The sequence below is a fragment of the Scatophagus argus genome, chromosome 5 (assembly GCF_020382885.2).
Source record: "Scatophagus argus isolate fScaArg1 chromosome 5, fScaArg1.pri, whole genome shotgun sequence".
In the NCBI taxonomy this organism is placed as follows: Eukaryota; Metazoa; Chordata; class Actinopteri; family Scatophagidae; genus Scatophagus; species Scatophagus argus.
In genome coordinates this window covers 25,509,911-25,529,687 of record NC_058497.1, presented here as the reverse complement: position 1 = coordinate 25,529,687, position 19,777 = coordinate 25,509,911, and the positions used below count along the sequence as shown (strand labels likewise).

Below are 19,777 nucleotides of genomic sequence, written 5' to 3'. Positions count from 1 at the left end.
AAATGAAATGTCGGAGTTAGTAAGTTTTTTTGTCTTTGCTCTATTATGATTTTAATTTTATTTTGAAGGTGTTCACAGTTGATTCTAAAGGTAACATTGTGTCTACATTGCCCTCCTGTGGTTGCAGTATGTAACTACACCAAAATCCAACAATGTGTGAGAAAGAACACATAACACACACACATAACAAACTGGTTAAAAAAAAATCTAATTCAGGAAAGATTAAGTATAAAGGAATATTTATAAATTAGTAGATATATATATATATATATATCTACTATCTACTTGTGGGAGGAAGCTTAAGCTGAAAATGAAGCTGGTTGTTTTTATATTTATATTGTTTTGTTTTTATATTTATAGCATTAGTATTTGCAGGTTATTGGGCTTATACCGGGACCAGGGAAACTAATTTTGTTCCACCTCATGTTTCTACATGTGTGAAATGACAATAAAGCTCCTTGAATCCTTGAATAAATACACTTAAAGGAAGCCTCTCTTTACATGTTTACATTTAAGGAATCATTTATGCTTGAAAATGTCCAGTATGCGAATAAAGTTTAATGTGCAATGAACAGTCTGCAGCTGTATAATTCATGTTCCTGAGTGGGAGTCAGTTTAACAAAGTAAACTTTGATTGACTTATCTGCCGCTGCAAGCAGATGAAGCAGTCAGGAAACAAGAAACAAAAATAACAAGAAAAAATAAGAACATGCAATCGTTTGCAGAGAGAAAACATAAAGATGACAGAAGAGAAGAGATGAAGATGACAGAAGACGACAATGATCAAAAACTGGAAGCCAAAGATCAGCTGTTGAATTAATTTCAGGGTTTAATTTTATTTCTTTCTTGTCTAATTTAAACATGATCACTCATTTGACATCACTGAACAAAGAACACCAGTTTCAATGATAAAAGTGCAGTTAAAAATGACCAAAAACCATAAAAACTTCAATAAACATGTCGTTTTTTGGAAGTCACTTGTTATATTAATCTACTGTCAGTCAGCGCCTTCAGTTCCGACACTTTTGGGAAACACCTCTCAGTATCCTGTGATATTGTTGATCTCTGCATGTTTATACTTCATCAGCAGTTTAATAAACCTGCGTATCTTCTGTTGATGTGCTCACAGTTTACATATCTGTGACGTTTTTGGTATGTTGAGAGATTTTCCTGTTAAACCGGTGGTTTTAATCAGACTCAGAGGGGCTTTAGGGTGGAGGAGTTGGGTGGATGCAGAAACTTTAAAAGAAAGAAATAAAACCTCCGTGTGGTGTTTTCACTTTTAGTGTAAAACCTTCAGCTCTGATCTGAAGATTCATAACACATAAATTTGTTTGTATTAACCCACACAAACACCCCTCGCAGCAGACTGAATCACATTTATATTACTGATAGTCTGATGAAAACCACCATCCGATAAAATCTCATCGTAAACTTTAGAAAATGTTTTTACAAGTTTGCTCTTTTCAACGAATGTTTGTGTGAATTTTCAGAAACTGAAGAAGTGCACTTAGTTTTCTGTCTGAAATCACAGCTGATCTCATTTAATGAGACAAAGAACAAAAGTTGTGTGTGCATATTAAAACGTTAAATCTCCCTGTGGCAGACTGAAACGAATCTCACAGATTTCACCACAGTATCCCAGAATGCTTTGCATCAGTTTCACGATACCTTTGATTTGACATCATGCTAATCAATCAGTTCACATCCACCAGTAAATCAAGACGCTGCATTCACTCAAGTCATTTCTTTCCGCTGTCCCAAAAGCTCAGACTGTCACATGACCCTCAGGTGACTCTTAGGTGAACTTCCTGTCTGGAGGTTGAAGTTTAAACAGAAGCTTCTGATTTTTCCTTAGTTTTGTCTCTTGATGTTCTGTTTGGAGACGATTTTCCAGTCAAAATAAAATCTGTTTCAGTCTGGTCCCATTTAAAATCAAAAAAGTTAGAGTTTCCCAGCTTGGCTTTGAGCCCATAGAGAGCTGAAGTCTCTCCCCTTATTTCAGAAAAAGTTTTTTATGGTGGTCAGTGGTGAAAGACAAATTGTTTTGGGATCCTGTTTAAATTGTGCCATTAATTACACACGTTTGTCAATTTAAAAGACAAACGTGCAATATACGCCACCCAACACCAATATGGCCGTTACCTTAGCAGAGAGAAACTGTTTAAAGTGGTCAGGTCACTAGCAGCTTGGTCATGCTGACAGCCACAGCTATGAGAAAGGTGAGTTACTCTCCTCTGTTGGATAGCCAGCATGCAGGACCTTCTCTACGAGGTGTCGGCGAGTGTTAACGAGACAACGTCACCTGTTGGGTGTTTGGTCAGAACAACAAGGGGCAGCCCTTGTCTTTCTTTGCAAAATAAGTTCAACACCGAATGTCTTCTGTGATTATTTTTCCATTTGTTCAAACGTCTTTTGTCAATTCCGTAAAGGCTTAATGTCAACAAGACTTTTTTTGACCTGCCTTTTGTCTCCAAACATCATCGAGAAGGTAATCAGAGGTATTGTTGTCTGAGCAAACCAACCCAACAGTCTCTCTAGTTGTCTAATAGTGATGCGCAGGTCAGGGTTTTCTGGAATCTGTTGAGTTTGATTAAAAACAAAGAATAAATAAATGAATAAATATGCAGTTGGTTTGCAAATTATCTTAGTGGTAGAGCTCAAGCTGTTGTGAAGGCTATCAGTCCAGCTATACGGGTATGTTAATAAAGGTGTCCCACAAGGTCCTATTCTCATTCCACTTTTGTTTACAATATTTATAAATGAATTAGGTGTTAATTTTACAGCACAGTACAGTCAATCTGTATGTGTGCGAAGCCATTTTATATACAACAGCGCCCTCTGTTGATTCACTCATCATTCAGATATCTGTGCAGTACCGCAAGCAAACTTAAATTGGTCTTAAATTTATGCTAACATCTGATAAAACAAATACATGCTATTACTTTCATTAATGGGGATGGCTGTAGAACATGTCATTGTTTATTTTATTTATACACAACGTGGGTATGCTACATGACTCTTTAACTATAGCTCAAGTTTGCATTGTTCTGGGTTCAATGACTATCTGGTACTTGAAATTGTAATACTGAGACTGGGAAACTGGATTTTAAATAATATGTTCCTCAAAGGTGGAATAATAAGCAGAAATGTGCAACAACGTGGTCCTTTTTTGCACAATTTAAGAACCTTTTGCTGGCTTATAGCAGCGTGAATGGATGTGTTTTCTTTGATTTTTTTATAGCTTGTTGTATTGTATATGTATTATGCATGTATTGGATCTACATGTATGTATATGTACATGTATTGTATATTTTTATGTTGCATGTATTTTTGATCAGGGCGACCTTCAAAAGAGAGCTTGCTCTCAATGGCCGCTCCCAGTTAAAATAAAAGTTTTAATACCCACACCAACCCCTCCTGTTGTAAGACCCAATCTACGCTGCTCGACCTTTACAAAAAACATCAAATTTATGCATTTTAATCACACAGCAGTCAGGAATGAGGGCAGGACTGAGCGCCTCTCCAAGGCGCCGGGCGAACCCACGCATCACTATTGTCTTTTATAATATTAGATGAAGAAAACACCTTAAACATCTGATTTGTCTGGACAGACTGTCTGGAATCTGCCTGGAGCTGAACTGGAGTCCAGTCTGTGTTTCTGGGACAATGGATGAGACCAAACCAACCAACAACATGCCAAAATATTCTCATTTCAAAATAGTGCTTTTTTCATCATAATAAAAGTCCTTTTTTAAAATATAAAAACATCATCACTTACTGACTTCTTCCACACACAGACAAGCATCACAGATCCTTTTTAAAATATAAAAACATGTTTGACCAGCACATTCAGGTCATTTTTTCACACAGAGAGGAGTTTATAAATTCTTATTTTCTTTTTACAGCGTTCTGCTACACGACTGTCAGACTTAAAAAAACATCTGAATCTTTTTCAGTGGTCCGATAGAAAAATAACGAGTAGAAAGACGACAGAAATCTCTGCTACACCTGCATGGCCACCCCTTCCTGCACTGTGATTGGACGGCAGGAGAACACCTGTTCAAGCATGTGTGAATGTGTGTGAGTGTGTGTTATGTTGGATGTTAACTGCTCACCTTGTGGGGACATAAACCTGTTTACACACTCACGTTGTGGGGACTCACCTGCCTTATGGGGACAAAAAGCAAAGTCTCCATGACGTCACTGAATTTTTAAGGTGAAAACTTCGCTCAAGGTGAGGATGTGAATGTAAGTCTGTGCAACGTCCCCAGAAGTGATGGAAACATGACTGTGTGTGCGTGTGTGTGCATGTGTGTGTCCATTGCTGCTGTTGGCTGAAAATCTTGGTGTTTTTCACATTTTGTATAAACTTGAATGAAGTATTTTCTCATCCTAGTAAAGGTGTTAAAGTAATCAAAGGTAAAACAGCTCATCTTTCCCCTGATTTTCTCAAATTATTTCTTTCACAGTATCTCAGCATCTCCATGGAGACCCGCGGGAGGTCACTTGTCTCTTGTTGACATGATATTTATAAAGCTTTTCATAACATTTGTGAGATTTGATCAAAAATAAATGTTTTATATGAAAATATTTGCAGCTCTTCTACAAAACTGTCACATATTCAAACTTAATGATTATTGTATGAACTGATTAGTAGACAGTTTTGTTTTACCGGCTGATTGATTGAAAGGTAATTATTTCAACAGATCGATAATTACAGGAACATGAATTATTTTACACATGTTTAGAAGTCATCTTGTGGATTTTTTCTTGAATTCTTTCCTTTGTTTTACTTTGATAAAGATATAAAGACATAAACTCCATTAATATAGATTAAATTAATATTTGATGATTAATCCATCGACTGTCCCGGACGTGTAAATGCTATCCGGTTCGACTGGTATTCTCTGACTTAAGTTAAACTTTATTTACTCCACAGCTGATTGACAGCAGCCAAAGATCAGTAGATACTGTCAATCAAACAATGAGAGAAAACCAGCAAGGACAAAAGGTTACTTCCTGTAGTGCACATGAACCCACCATATGTCCATGTGGCGGGTGTGGCCTGATGTCTGCGTCAGCATTGTCATCATCACGTTTGTGGATTCTGTGTTGTTGTGTTGTTGTGTTTCTCTCTGTGTTGTGTTGTGTGTATCTCAGATGGCGGTGTCCCAGAACACCGTGGCGGTCTGTCCGGCGGCGGTGGCAGTAGGTGGGGCAGAATATGGCGGCGGCTGTTTCCTCTTCCAGCTGGGCAGGATGGGCATACTGTCCTGTTTACAAAGATTCTTCTCTGGCCGCTGACGAGCTTTAATCTCTCGGCACAAGATTCTCTTCTTCTCAATCATCTCCATCATGGTGGCATCTCCGCAGAGCCACGGCATCTGGAAGCGAAACATCAGCTTAAACATCAACACGTCCGCAACCTGTCGCTTACTAAACATTAAAATTTAATTTTAAAAATATTTTTAAAGGAAAAATTGAACTCAGTAAACTAACTCAGATTATTTATACGAATGAGGTGAAATTAATTTTTTCATAAGTTTAATATGTTTGAAATGTATGAACGGTTCACCATGATTATTGATTATTGACTAAATGCGTGTGATTGGTTTTTGCTGTCCCTTGTCATGTGATGTGGGAGGGGCCTCACTGATGGTATACAGACAGGTGCAGCACCAGACTGTAACTTTGAAAGGTTATGACAAGAGCAACACCAAAGAAACTTTTCAATGTGAAAACTGCATACATATAAAAGATTTAAAAACTTCCATTAGACATTACAGTCGACATTAATATTAAGCATAGCATCTTACAGGTGTGATGTAAGTGTTTCTTTGTTTGTTTTTTACCTTTTGTCAAGGAGGTCATGTTTTCCGTCCAGTTTGTTACTCAGCAGGATTGCGGTAAAACTGCTGGCTTGATTGGTATGAAATGTGGAGGAATGTCGTAGCCTGGGCTATGGAAGAACCCATTAATGTCTGGAGCAAAGTCATTAATGTTTTGAGTGGAACTGATCCTCTAACAGGATGCGGTGGAGCCCAGTGACCTTCAACCTGTGCGAAGTTGCTTGCGATTTAATGTCCTTTATGGACGCAATGATGGCTGGCTGGGTTTTTTACACTGAGAAGTAGGATATCAGACAGAAACGAAGAACTGAAGAAATTCAATTCTTCCACAACATTTTTTCTATAGCGCATCACCAGAGACACTTGATCTGCTGTAGATCCTTACTCTGATCCACCATCAGTGCCAATAATTCAGCGTCTTGTGTTTCACCACTCAGTGATCCCTGATTATATTTGCTGCATATCACGTCCCTGGCTGGCAGTGCAACACAGGACTGTTTTCCAGTCTTCATCTCTCAGAGCATTTTGTTGAACCAGACTGTTTCCACTCATTTCATATTTGCGCCCATCACTAGCATCATATGCTTCAAACAAACTTGTCTTCCAGTTGTGGAAGCTGTTGTGGGTAAATGCTGCCTTCTCTCCATGTCATTCTGGATGTTAAAGAGTTTCATATCGTACCTGAAACTCTCCTCCAGAAGAGTCTCCATCACTCACATGAGGCGTTGGTGGTACAGTGGTTAGCATAGCTGCCTTCCAAGCAGTTGACCTGGGTTTGATGCCCGGCCAATGCAGTGTCGCTTTCGTGAATTTCCCTTGGGATCAATAAAGTATCTATCTATGATTAAAAGCACTGTGTTTCACATTGAGCTCACAGGGAAGGTTTGGTGTAATATAAGAGTCAGGTGCTCTGCTCTGCTCTGATGGATGTCCACTGGCAAGCGGGCTAACTTTAAGTGTCTGTACATGTGCATCACTAAGCTGTTGTGTTGACAATGATGATATGCACAGACTGCTTACTGCTGGGACAATTCATAATGTGCGCTGTAGCCAAGGCAACCGTCATTCATTTCTACTGATGACAAAAAACTCATTCAAATTAAACAGGATCTACAACCCCAGTGAAAAAATCCCGAGCATCCAGACTAAAGCATCCGTGTCAAATGTGTGAGTATCGCAGCTGTTTGGTTGAAATTTTTAGTCACAGTGTTTTACTGTGGAGTCGAATTGTGTCACAAACCATTCAGACAGACAGACAGACAGACAGACAGGCAGACAGACAGACGGTCAGAGAGACAGCCACACAGACAGACTAAAGTTTATTTTTCAGTTTGTCAGCATGATGCCTGCGTCACACTGATTTTATTTACAGTGAAATTATCATAACAGGTGATGTGTATGAGAGACGTCAGGTAATTCAGATAGAGATTTTTTATCAAATTATATGCAGGAATTAAATCTTTATGTTTTCAGAATTTTACATCTTTATGGTGACATAGAATAATTTACTGTTGGAGGCTCCTCAGCAAACATTTACACAAAGAGTTATAGTTATAGAGCAGACAAATGTGTGGATTTCATTTTAAAAAGGAAAGCTAAAAACAAAGAAATGAATGAATTTATTTAGCAAGCCAGCGGGGGAGGGGCTATAGCTTAGTGGGCGGGGTTAAGAGGCAATGGTGCGGGGTTGTGGTACAATGGGGGTGGTGTTAAAGTTTAGTCCAGGTATATGAGTGGGCGGAGTTAGAGTTGAGGGAGATTAGAGATTTTATTTTATTTTTTGTGTGAATTGTTTGTGATGAAATTTAATGAGATTTTAGTACAAGTTAGTTTGAAGTTAGTTTCATGTTAGTTTCATTTTTGTATCAATTATCAAACTTTGTTAGTACTAAAGCATTACTTCTTTGTTGCTGATTAGTTTTAGTGTCAGTGTTTAGAATTCATGGTGAGGTACATTACAAAAACATTTAATTCAAACACCAAATATTGAAACTGAAATTACAAAATGTCTTTTGAACAAAGGAAACTCTTTGTTTACAATCAAGTTGTTTACTTGTTTACAGTTCAGATGTCAGTCAGCTGATAGATCAAAGCTTCTGTCTGTGAATATTTTTACATTCTGAGGTTGAATCCTGTGTGAATATACTGTATTTATATTTCTGTTTGAGGTGTGATTTACAGAAAGAATCTATACAAACAGACAGGTAACACGGGTGGACACATAGACAGGTAGACTGGCAACAGACAGACAGTTCAGACACATATACAGGCAGGTAAACAGACAGGTGTTTTATGGTTGTTGTACCTGGCTGAGGGCAGGGTGATGTGACTCGTGCAGGTGACGTTGTGGCGTCCCACCTGGTGAAGGGACTCCTGACGTTGAGGCCGAGCGGCCAAGTTTACACGCCGACTTTGATTCTGTCAGTCAACACAAACAGATCACTACAGGGACCAGCTTCACCTTTAATTCACCTGCGGCCTCATTATACAAACTTTTGTTTCGCTTAAACCCCCTTTCCCCATATTTGAAACTTGAGATAGTTAAGATCAAAGTTAAGACAGGACAAGAAGTCAGGATTTTTTCTGTAATTAAGCCCTTCACCTTTCAGATCAGAGTCAGAGTAAAGATCAGGTGACCCTAAATCCTCAGATTCTGATGAGTGATTTCCTATTTGAAAAAACAAACCTTCCTAACAAACTCGAACATCCTGACCATTGCGACCATCCACGTCCGCTACACGTTCCTCTACTGTTGTTGTCGACTGACTCACCTCCGCTGGACAGCATCATGGTGGGGCTGACTGATGACCTGCCCATCCTGCTGGAAACTGGACTGGACTGTCCATCTCTGTCTTTACTGTCAAGTCTGGGCAGAGACCTGGAGTCTCCTACAGAGACACAACAAAGACAAAGACAGGAGAGAGAGAGAGACAGACATGATGAGACAATGAAACCCTCCGCTTTGTTTCTGATGCCAGTGGCTAATTTATCCGTCAGGACGACACAGAAGTCAGTCTACCAGACGAAAACCGCAGCATCACGAGTTCATACAGGAAACGCTCAAATCCAGATAGACCAAATCAGGATTTTAATAGGATGGTGTTATTAAAGCTTATTAGAGTTAAACAGAGTTAATGCTGTCATGATCATCATGACAGCATTAACTTCCATGTCATTACATTTAATTTATATACATTTCTTCCATAGAGTTCTCATGTGGGCTAATGTGGGCCAGCACATCAGTCCACCAGCAGATGGATATAATTACTTCAAAGCCATTCACAGAGTTAAATACATTCAAAAATGATAAAAATACACACAGAAGAAGGAGAAAGCAGAAGCGTTTTCATAACTGATCTGTCAGAGATGCTTCACATCTATACAGATGTTATTTTTAGAAACTTCAAATCCCATTAATTTTATATCTCTCTGTGATATCTGAAGGACTAAATATGTAATATTCATATTGTGCACAACACTATCACAGATTACATGCAGTCGGTGAGAACTATTTGTGATATAAGTTAAAATTATTGAGCCTTGGTCACCATCAAACACAGAAAATTTATTACACAACATGTAATGGTACCACAAAACTCGAATTATAGTTTCTAGTGCTAACGCCAATACAACAACTAACTAAAAAACTGATGAATAAAAAATCACATCAAAAACTAAACTTCTTAAAGGTGGAATGTGGAGGACGAGTTCAGGAGTCTCACAGCCTGAGGAAAGAAGCTGCTCTTTAGTCTGCTGGTGCAGTAGTGGATACTCCTGTATCTGTTGGCAGACAGCAGCAGGGTGAACAGGCTGTTGCTGGGCACCTCACCTCACCAGTATCATGAGTTTTAATCACCCACTGCAAAGCCTTCCCGTCCTGGGCATGTGATGTTTCCAGTCAAGATCCTTTCTATTGCTTCTCTTTAAAAGTTAACCAGAACTTGAGAAGTTCTTAAGAGCTAGTCAGGATCAAGTCGAACATAAATCAAAGCAGCTGCACTGATTCTGCACAGGCTATGAGCTTGTTGTAAGATGACAACCTCACGGAGTGTCAGGTAATGATAAAGAGATTCAGAGACACTCTATACATCTCTTTTCTATTCACGGAAAACAATAACGAACTGTAACTAGAAAGAAAAGGTTCTGACAAGTGATTAGAAAATCTCTCTGGGTCATGATGATCCAGAGGACCATGTCAGGGGATTAAAGGGTCCATCAAACATCACCACGTTGGCGAGAAAGTTTCTTTGCTAATGTAGATTTTTGATTTTATTTGACCTGAGCTCTTAAACTTCACTCATGACTGCTACATTCATAGTCCACTTTGTCCTTCTTATAAACAAGAGCAAACCATTAAAATATCACGAGGATGATTTGAATGTATGGGAATATTTGACATAAAAACAGTGTTTTACATGCCTGCTGCAGTATGTTGTGACCAGCAGGCGTCTCTGTGAACACTTTCATCATTTATTTAATAAAATAACAGTTGTCACCATGGCAACACCGTCTCCATGGAGACAAAATGAACTGGTGATAATCCTCCTTTACAGAGCTGCAGTCCTTCATCTTTTAGTTCACCAGGACATTCTGTCTTCTCTGCCCTAGCAACATCAGTGAAATTACGTTCCTTATCGGAGTCTGCAGTTGGACGGACGGACGAGACGAAAGAGCGAGGGACGAAAGACGACAGAGAAAAACAACAGTAGTGACAGATTTCAATAACAGAGACACAAAATAGCAGCTGTCATTTATCTACTGATCCCTGAGTGATTGGACGACAGCCCCGTCACTCTCTGGTTTGGGTCTCTGGATATCTCTGCTCGTTAGTTCAGTGATGCTGTTGAAATTCTCGATCACAAAAAAGGTTTCAGTCTTTCTCTGTTAAGAATGTTAATGCACTGATATGTAGCTGACCTGAGAGGCCTGAGTGCCCTTTGCACTACACAATGTGTGAGACACTGTATGATGTGGAATATACTGGATATCTGAGACAATGAAATGTTACTTTATATTTTTGCACTGTATCTGTGGCCGTGTATAAAAGCTGTACCAAAGGCCATCTACGTATATCAGACTGTATTGTAAGAAACTCATATATTTAAGTCGGGAACGAGACTTTATACTCCACATCGAGTGGCGTGTCACACCTGCTCATGTAGACTCTGGGTTGTTTCAGAATGATTCAGTTATTTTTGCTTACACTGAATCAGTGTTACCATTAAGGAGACAGTCAGACCAGCTAATTTGACACACAGCTGAGGTATACAGAAGCTAAAGATGCCATTTGTTTGCCACAAATGTTGGTACTGTACATTACTGCATGGATACGGTTAGTTTTGTATGTTTCATACCTTCACTCTCTCTGCTCTTCCTGCCACCTGTTCCTTTCTTCATCACCTGTCTACTTGAGGAAAACAGGTTGTTGAGTTCATCCGATGGGCTCGTGGGTGTTTGGGACCTTATTGACACATTTTGCATGGATCCATGGGTGGAGGAGGAGTTACTGAGTTTAGCTCCACCCTCACCTGCCCTGTGTGAGGATGAGGAAGAGGAAGATGAAGAGCGAGGCATACTTCCACCAGCCATCAGAGCATCATATGGCGGCGGCCTTTTCAGGCTGAGGGGAGTCAGAGAGCGACCCATGCTGACTGGAGATGGACATGCTGATTGGCTGCGGGGGTAACCATGGCCACCATGGGCAGAGCCAGAGGACTTGTAGAAGTTCGAGGGTACAGGTGGAGCCGATGAGCGGCCAGAGGAAGTGATGGTATGGGTGGGGGGAAGATCACGGTCTCGTTCGCGATCCCGCTCTCGTTCCTTGCGGTGGTGGGTGGAGCTCTGCAGATGTTCAGCACCACCTGACTTGCTGTAGGAGACGTTCTCCATCATGGGTAGCCGGGTGACGTCTAAGGGTGTGAGAGGGGACTCATCAGAATTGGGGGAGCACTGAGCAGGGGCTGGGGGGAAGACGAGCAGTGGTGGGCGGTGAGTAAGAAGGTTGGGGAAAGGTGGAGGAATGTCACAGAGAGAGCCACGGGACGCCCAGGCTTCAGGATCCATGATAGTGGAGTGAGTGTCCTGCAGGAAGTCCTCCAACATTGGGTACTTCATCTCCTCGTACACAGACTCGTTCTGCTCGTCCTCCACGGCCTCTTGACCCTTTAGTTCTCTAAGGATGTTTCCCACCATCTCAATGTAGACGGGTTCCTCATCGTCTGTGTCTCTGGATGCCGGACTCTGACTCTGGGATGAAGATTTGTCCCATCGCAAGGAAGACTTCTTGTTGCCATGATTACGAATGTAAGATTCATCAAAGGAGGTGCTGAGCTGAGTGTTTGGGTTCCTTTTGGGTTTGGGTGGAGGCATCTTCTTGTAGTCTTCACCGTAGAGATGGCATCGAGCTGCAGACAGACAGACAAACCTGACACAGCTGCATCACTTTAGACAGACAATTATAAAATGTGAAACTGTCCCTTTAACCCAGCAACTCTTGTGTTTAACCAGCAGATGTTGGGGTTAATGGAGCAACTTGTAAAATATGGCCTGAATTCATGGGTAGCTCCAAAAATACAGGAGGCAGCATATTGCCAGAATAACCGCCAACTGCTGCTCACTGTACTGTTTGCTATAATTATCTTTGGCCATAGCTGGAGCCACCGTTACTTCAGTTATCCATGTGGCCCTAATGCTAACTTAATCAGTTAGTTGACATCAGTAACAGGTGAAAACGGTATGTAGAGCTGGATATTTTTTTGTGTTTTAACTACAATTCTGGCCATACCTTACAAGTTTAACTTTAACCAATCAGTGTTGGGTTTAACCAGCAGGTGTTTCGTTTTAATCACTGGGCGTCATGTTTAACCAGCAGGTGTTGAATTCCCACCTTCAGCCTGCTCCGGGGTTTCTTTGGTCTCTTGGGCATCTCTCTTGGTGACTCCAGAGCCTCCATTGACTGTCTCAGAGCTGCTGCTCAGTTTGGTGTTGGGGTCTCTCTTGGGTTTGGGTGGGGGTTGTTTTCGGTTGTGGTTGGAGTCGTCATCTCCTCCACCCACCGAGTGGAGGGACTGGGATCGAACAGTGAAGCCCTGACTGGGTGGGGGCAGGCGGTCCTGTGGGGCCGGCATTGTCATGAAACCCATCCTGAAATGTTTCCCAGAGTATGCCCCGTCTGTTGCCATGGCAACATCTTCACCAATCCTTGATGGATCAATAGAAAGACAAGTTAGTACAATTGTACAGCCATCAAACAATCACTCAGTGCTTTTCTAAAATATACACAAATTTCATGTAAATGCGACACCAGCTAAAACTGATTTGACCAACAACAAACCACAAACACTGAGGTGTAAGGAACACAACTGGTCTGTATTTTATTTTACTGTAGTATTATACTGTATTTTACAGTATACATGTATACATGTGTATTCATATATGAAGGACACACCACTTGTATACAGGTGGAAGAATGAAATACACGTATTAGTCAGAATCTGATGTTTCACAGGACGCACTTGTTGAGCTTTTCCATCCATGTTTATGTTCAATTTCTCTTGGCAGTTATTTCAGTAACATCCTGTTTGTTCCAATAACAGTAGGAACTGTTATTAGAACAAATCTGACACATGAGAGGAGCTCAGCACCCTGAAACCTTACAGATAGGACAGCAGCCTTCATCTCAGCATCAACAAAACAAAGGTACTGATTGTGGATGACAGGAAATGACATGGAGAAGAATGTAACCCCATCACCTTCCACGAGAATGCAGTGGAGAGAGTCTACAGATTTAGACTCCTCTCAGTTTATATGAGAAAGGACCCGACCTGGACTCACCAAACCAAAACTAACACAAGGACAATATGATAAAAGCTCTTCTCCCCTGAGGAGGCTCAACATGGACTCTGGGGTACACTGGAACGTCTACAGGTGTGTCAGTGAGAGTATCCTGATCAGCTGGATCACAGTCTGGTCTGGTAGTTGGACCCCCCTGAACTGTACGGCTCTACAGAGGATGGTGAAAACTGCTCAGGATTGAGCTGCCATCCACGGAGAATGTTTATACCAAGCGGTGCAGGATGAAGGTTGACAGGGACTTCAAGGACTCTGATCACTGAGCTATAGCATCCCATCTTGCACCACCAGGCTCAGGGACAGCTTCATCCAGCTGTGATGACTGATTCTGCAGCTCATTCCTCTAACACGATACTCACACCACTCCTAACCTTTATACTACCTGTATACCTCTCTACGTATATGCAGTGCTAAACCTGACATGATACTTGTGATAACAGCATTTGTTTGTACATGCAGCGGTACATACAGCAGTGGTCTCAGGTTCTGTGTGTTTTCTACCTCTTGATGGCTTCTTCCTGTCGTCGCTTCTTCTGGTGTTTTTCCTGCAGGTATGTCCAGTTGGTCTGGTTGCGAATGCGGTCGCTCTCTCGGGCGATGTCGGAGGCATTTTGGATCACGAGACCATCGTATGTCCTAAGGCCACTGTCCTCCACGTACTGAAAAAACCTCCTGAAGGAAGACGCCTCCTCCTGAGACGTCATTGCTCCCCACAGACCTGAGAGCAGGATCAGAGAGGACCACATCACTCTGAGGGTAGCACTGGTTACCCTTCGTCTTTTACATTAGCCGGCAAAGGATAATTTGAACTTTTCTCCACAAAACAGGTGACTACACAGGAACAATTTCTGGTTTCTGTCTGGATGAATTCAAAATTGAAATGAAGCATCAAACAATAAACTCAATTAAAAACAACACAACATATTTGATTTTCGGGTTCCTCAGATCATCATGAAGCTGTCGGCTGTCTGAGGTTCTCCTCATTTCTCGGTTTACTTCCACTAACTGTGTTGGTTTGTTTTAACCAACGACTGTCCTTTAACCACCTCTTCCATCTCTGTCCAGCCTGCAGTAAGTAATTTGTTCAGGTTTGCATACAGATTGTGGCTTTGTCTCCCCTTTGCTTTAGTGTCAGGAAACATGAATAAGATTGAGTTTTCACTGCAGCAGCTCCTCATCAAAAGACAAGAAATCAGATATAAAAAGGAGAAGTTGTTGTTAATGTGCTGGTCAGGGTCTGGATATTAAAGAAACATCTGGACACAAACATCATGAAATGGTCAAGCTGCTGTAGAGAATGAGCCTGCATTAACCTCTAATGTTAAAGGACCAGGACTTAGCTGAGCTGTTCTGCTGATGGCCCCTCATGTATTTGTCTTAACCACGTGTGAAGCCACCTCATAAGGTTATCAGTTCAAGACCCGGAGTGACCATCTGATATCTACTCAGCCCGTGAGCTGTGTGCATTAGAGACACAACTTCAAGGTTTAATGAGCATTTTGGTGTAGACGGTTCTGCTGATTGGCCCTCCTGTATTTCTCAGTTGTCTTCCTCCTCTTCCTCCATCCTTTTCCTGCTCCTCAAACTGCTCCGACTGTGCTGCACAGCAGCTGTAGTTAGTTGTGATGATGGACTGTTGTGTCAGAGACATTCTCTGTTGTTCAGCAGCTTGCTTGTTGTAAATGTGGGGTGATGGTGCAGATCTGTTCGCACTGACACATACAGGTCATATACAAAGATGAAAAAAAAATCAGAACTGGGTCACTTTGAACCACAGTGTGAACGTAGCAGATAGCTGATTTGTTTGATGTGTGGAGGATAAAGCAGCTAGACACTCGAGCTGAAATATCAGCTGATGGGAGAGTGAGACAGGTTTTATGTGTCAGGTTCTTTTACTGCTGGCTTGTAAGAGATTTAAGATCATTTTCCTTCACTTGCCCCGTGGTGGGAGGCAAGAAAGATTTGGGCTGGCAGTCTGAGCAAAGTCAAAGAGTCGAGGTGGACTGAGGTTTTGGCTTCAGACCCAAAACCCCCGAAGACAGGTGGAGGGTCATGTATAAACCTCCTGCTGAGACTGACACAGAGCCCACCAGGATCCAGTCACTGTGGAGGGATGGCCTCTCTGTGCACAGGGGGAAACACTGAAGCCTTTAAGTGGTTTCCTCTCCTCAGTTAGTGGCCTCACGCAGAGCTCCATGTTTGTTTCTGGGCAGTTAGAGAAAGACTGACCCTGGCTGTTATCATCTTTTACTTGTTTGTTTGGAACAGCTAAGTCAGTTAAGAACAGGAGAAATCAGATCTGAATCTGAATCTCAGGGCTCACTGATGTGCAGTCTGAAGGGATTGGTGGGTTTTGAACACCCTGTCCAATAACATGGACCCTTTCAGGGCTCTGTGGGGATCAGACATGAGTCCTTCATTTTTAACTTATCATGGCCTCTATGTGTGTGTGTGAGAGAGAGTGTGTGACGGGGAGTTTTGTGTAAGCTTAACCAGGTTGTAGCAGAGGATGATGGAACATTTTTTTGACGTGTTGTGAGTAAAATTTATGTTACAAATCAACCCCCCCCCCACCCTTTCTCTTTCTGTCTCTGTCTGTCTCCGTCTCTTTCTTTTTTGTGTCTCTCTGTCGTTCCCCTCCCCCACCTCTCTGTCTCTCAGCATCCTTCTAAAAATGGAACAGGGAGTCAGCTGGTGGTAACCTAGCAACAGCAGCATCTCTCATAGGAGCATGATGTAATGCTTCCTGTCCATGAGTGGGGAAGAGGAGAAGAGAGGAGGGGAGGACCCCTGGGGGAACATAAAGCCTCATAAAGCCTGTTGACCTGACCAGGGCTGTATCCCAAATTCCACCCTCTGAAACCTTAATACCTGTGTGAAATGCATGCTGCGTCGGCATAAATATCCCACAGTGCAATACGATCATGATGAGACAGTGGTGGACAGCGAACGGTGCATCTCTGGTCAATAACACTTCGGTTTCCTTTTGCGAGGTGCAATATATGACACAAATAGCACAGGTTACCACGGTTACGCATGTCCACACCTTCAGCAAGCAACACCAAACACTCTGAGCAGTTTGCCCAAAAAGATGCTGTTCATTCACTCAAAAGTGTTCAGTAGCTCCTCCAGCCAGAAAAATTCTTTATCCAGATTAGTTTTTAAGAATAGCGAGACAAAGACCCACCCCATCCAGTACGCATCACGGACCCTTAAATCAGAAAAGAAAATCTGTCTGTTGTTGTAGTTAAGAGAGACAAATAATGTTTTGATGCTGTTCGAATTCTGCCTTGAAAGCTATACGATGCGATACGATGCAGTTTGATATGATATACTTTACTCTCCCACAGCTGCACTCCGCGCTGCACGATAAATGTCTCCACAGTTCCATTAAACCAGCCGTCACACCATTAACCATCAAGACAACAGTAAACAGAAGAACAACAGAAACACCAGATGAACCAGTCACAACACTGCACACGATCCCATCTGCACGTAAAAACGAATAAAAAGATAAAACACCATGAGACTGCTACACACAATCCCCCTAAAAGTCTGTCCATGCTGATGGCTGCAGCTACGTGAAGGGCGAGTTACTCTGTTCTGTTAGCTAGCAGGCATGTGGGGCTGACTGCAGTCGTGGATCAGCGGTTAGGGTGTCGGACCCGTAACCGGTGGATCGCTGGTTCGATTCCCCGTCCCGGTGTCCATGGCTGAGGTACCCTTGAGCAAGGTACCTAACCCCCACTGCTCCCCGGGCGCTGCACGCGGTCGCCCACTGCCCCGGGTTTGCTGTGTGTGTGTGCACGTCACTTGGGTGGGTTAAATGCAGAGCACGAATTTCGTTGGAGTGAGTTCCCTCCAATGACAAAATATGTCACTTTCATCTTTCATCTTCAGGCTTTCAGTGTGTTTTGACCACCGCTGGGTGTGTAGTCTTTCCAATTACAGTCTCATACTTCAACAGTTTTGTGTTAAGCTGCCACTTTCCTGAACTGCAAAATTATCTTTTAACCATACAAGCATCATAAGTGTAACTCAAACAGGATCGAAACATTTTCTCTTTCTCTTGTCGTTGACGACCGTGTAAATATTTTTCTGAGATAAGGTCGCTCAGCCCATTGGAAGGGGAAGGGGAGAAAATACGATTGGTTCCTTTCAGATTAAATACATTTACAAAGTTTGTGTCAACATCTGAATCTGTAAAAGCTGTCTCACACATTCGTGCTGATCAATCACGTTAATCCATTCATGTAACGGAAACATTTCTGTCACAAAAAGAAGTTGTGATGATCTAAAACCTTCATCTACAGCCGAACTCTGGCCCATTTTTTACTCCCCTTTGTGTTTAAGATGAGAAACACAACTACAAGCACAGAAACCTCAAAACTCTTTGGTGTTTGAGGTTAATCAATAGTATCGATCAGATTAAATGGACGGCTGTGTTGGAACATGTGGGACACAGAACCACTTCCTGTTTGGACTTTGGTGGCTGCTAAAAACATTTCTGGAGCGTTCACCTTCATTCACCTTCATTTATTCAGAGCTGATGGACAACTCTTTCAAAATAAGAGTCTGCTCTTTAATGATGGAATTGTGCTTTAATCTGCAACTTTGTTCTCAGATCTGCTCCAAGATGGCGGCCATGTTGAAGTGACATGTTGCTGTGTCCGATTTAACTGTTTGAAATACAAACATGGTGCGAAGAAGCCAGATGTGTTTTGAACAGACTTTATTGACACCGGCAGCGATGTCAGGAGTGACGACAGACAGATCAACATTTTAACGCTGGTGGAGACAAAAAACCAACATCTGGAGAGCCGATGGAGGAGATGAATAAAAGCAGAAGAACAAAATGAAACATGTGAACCCCAGCAGACTGAAGCTGAATGGAGGAGGTGACAGGAGGCTTACCAGAGGATCAGCGAGGACTCAGACTCCCTCCATCCCTTCTCGACTGTCTCCTTCAGGGTCTCCTTCGCTCCCTCCTTCAGTCCTCCCTGTGCAGAAACAAAGATGGAGTGATGAAGCTTCCTGTCGTCCTCACAGATCTCAGCAGCTCAAAGGAAACGATGACTCGTCTTTAGCGACGTTAATCCACATCCACCCTTCAACACCTCCTTCCTCCCTTCCTTCCCTCCGTCCTTCCGTCATATATCCTCACAGCTGTAAGAATCACAGCTCACACACACACACTCACACACACATGCACACACACTTCACACACCCTTCAGCCACACACACACACATTCCCGACGACAGTCGCCACAAGAACCGAGAAGCTGAAACCACGGCAACCTGACAGCATCCTAACCCTGCTCTGACTCCTCCCCCTGCTGCTGAGAGAGGGAGAGACAGAGAGAGAGAGAGAGAGAGAGAGAGAGAGAGAGAGAGAGGGAGAGAGAGAGAGAGAGATGGGGGAGAAGGGGGGAGGGGGTTAATGGAACAAACAACTTGTTATAACTTGTATTAATTATAATTAATTTTTTAACTGAAAGAAAGCAGCCGTGTTCTTCATCGCGCGTGTGTGTGTGTGTGCTACCTGGCATGATGTCACATGATGTTTAGATGACGATGACATCATGTGATGTCACAGATTCACGGTTGGCATTGAGCTCCAGGTCAACTCTAATATAATTCATGTAAAGATGAATTTAACAAAACAATACACACAATAAGAAAGATAATCTGTTAGGGTCCTCTGAACGTGTGCAGAGAACCTGCTGCAGTGTGAGGCTCCACGACACTCAAAATAACTTTATTCACTATCAGAAAGCTCGCTCGTGGACAGCTGTTTGTCTCTCGGTGTCTGTCCTGCGCTGACCCTCCCCTCGTCCAGATGGGCTCCAGCTCGCTGCTTGTCTGGTTCACAAAACAATAAAAATTTCTCTTAGATCTAGCAAATAGAAAAATAAAAGTGAAATATATAAAAAAGTGGAAAACCTATGGGGCGATGGAGACTACAGGCGGCAATGATTTCCACTGATGTCCACATTGGAGACGTCCAGCATGGACGTCTCGGGCTCTATGTGAAACAGCCGGTCTGGAGGTGGAGGCTGAAGGTGAAGCTCAGC

At 42.3% G+C, this 19,777-nt stretch overlaps 1 protein-coding gene and 1 non-coding gene across 3 annotated transcripts; one reads left to right on the top strand and one right to left on the bottom strand.

Annotated features, from left to right (window-relative positions):
• Positions 1-3,558: 3,558 nt before the first annotated feature.
• Positions 3,559-19,071, bottom strand: nyap2a (neuronal tyrosine-phosphorylated phosphoinositide-3-kinase adaptor 2a). Of its 2 annotated transcripts, XM_046388164.1 has the most exons (7): positions 18,618-19,071; positions 14,205-14,421; positions 12,739-13,052; positions 11,207-12,256; positions 8,624-8,740; positions 8,158-8,270; positions 3,559-5,387 (listed from the first exon to the last, which is right to left on the bottom strand). In XM_046388164.1, the coding sequence occupies exons 2-7, from the start codon at positions 14,405-14,407 to the stop codon at positions 5,160-5,162; spliced, it is 2,025 nt and encodes a 674-aa protein (XP_046244120.1). In that variant the 5' UTR covers positions 14,408-14,421; positions 18,618-19,071; the 3' UTR covers positions 3,559-5,159. The 2 variants fall into 2 exon arrangements, with proteins under 2 accessions (XP_046244120.1, XP_046244119.1); XM_046388163.1 differs by lacking the exon at positions 18,618-19,071 and having other exon boundaries at positions 14,205-14,508.
• On the top strand, positions 6,575-6,646 carry trnag-ucc. Its single transcript has one exon. It is a non-coding gene; the product is annotated as a tRNA-Gly (tRNA).
• Positions 19,072-19,777: the final 706 nt, after the last annotated feature.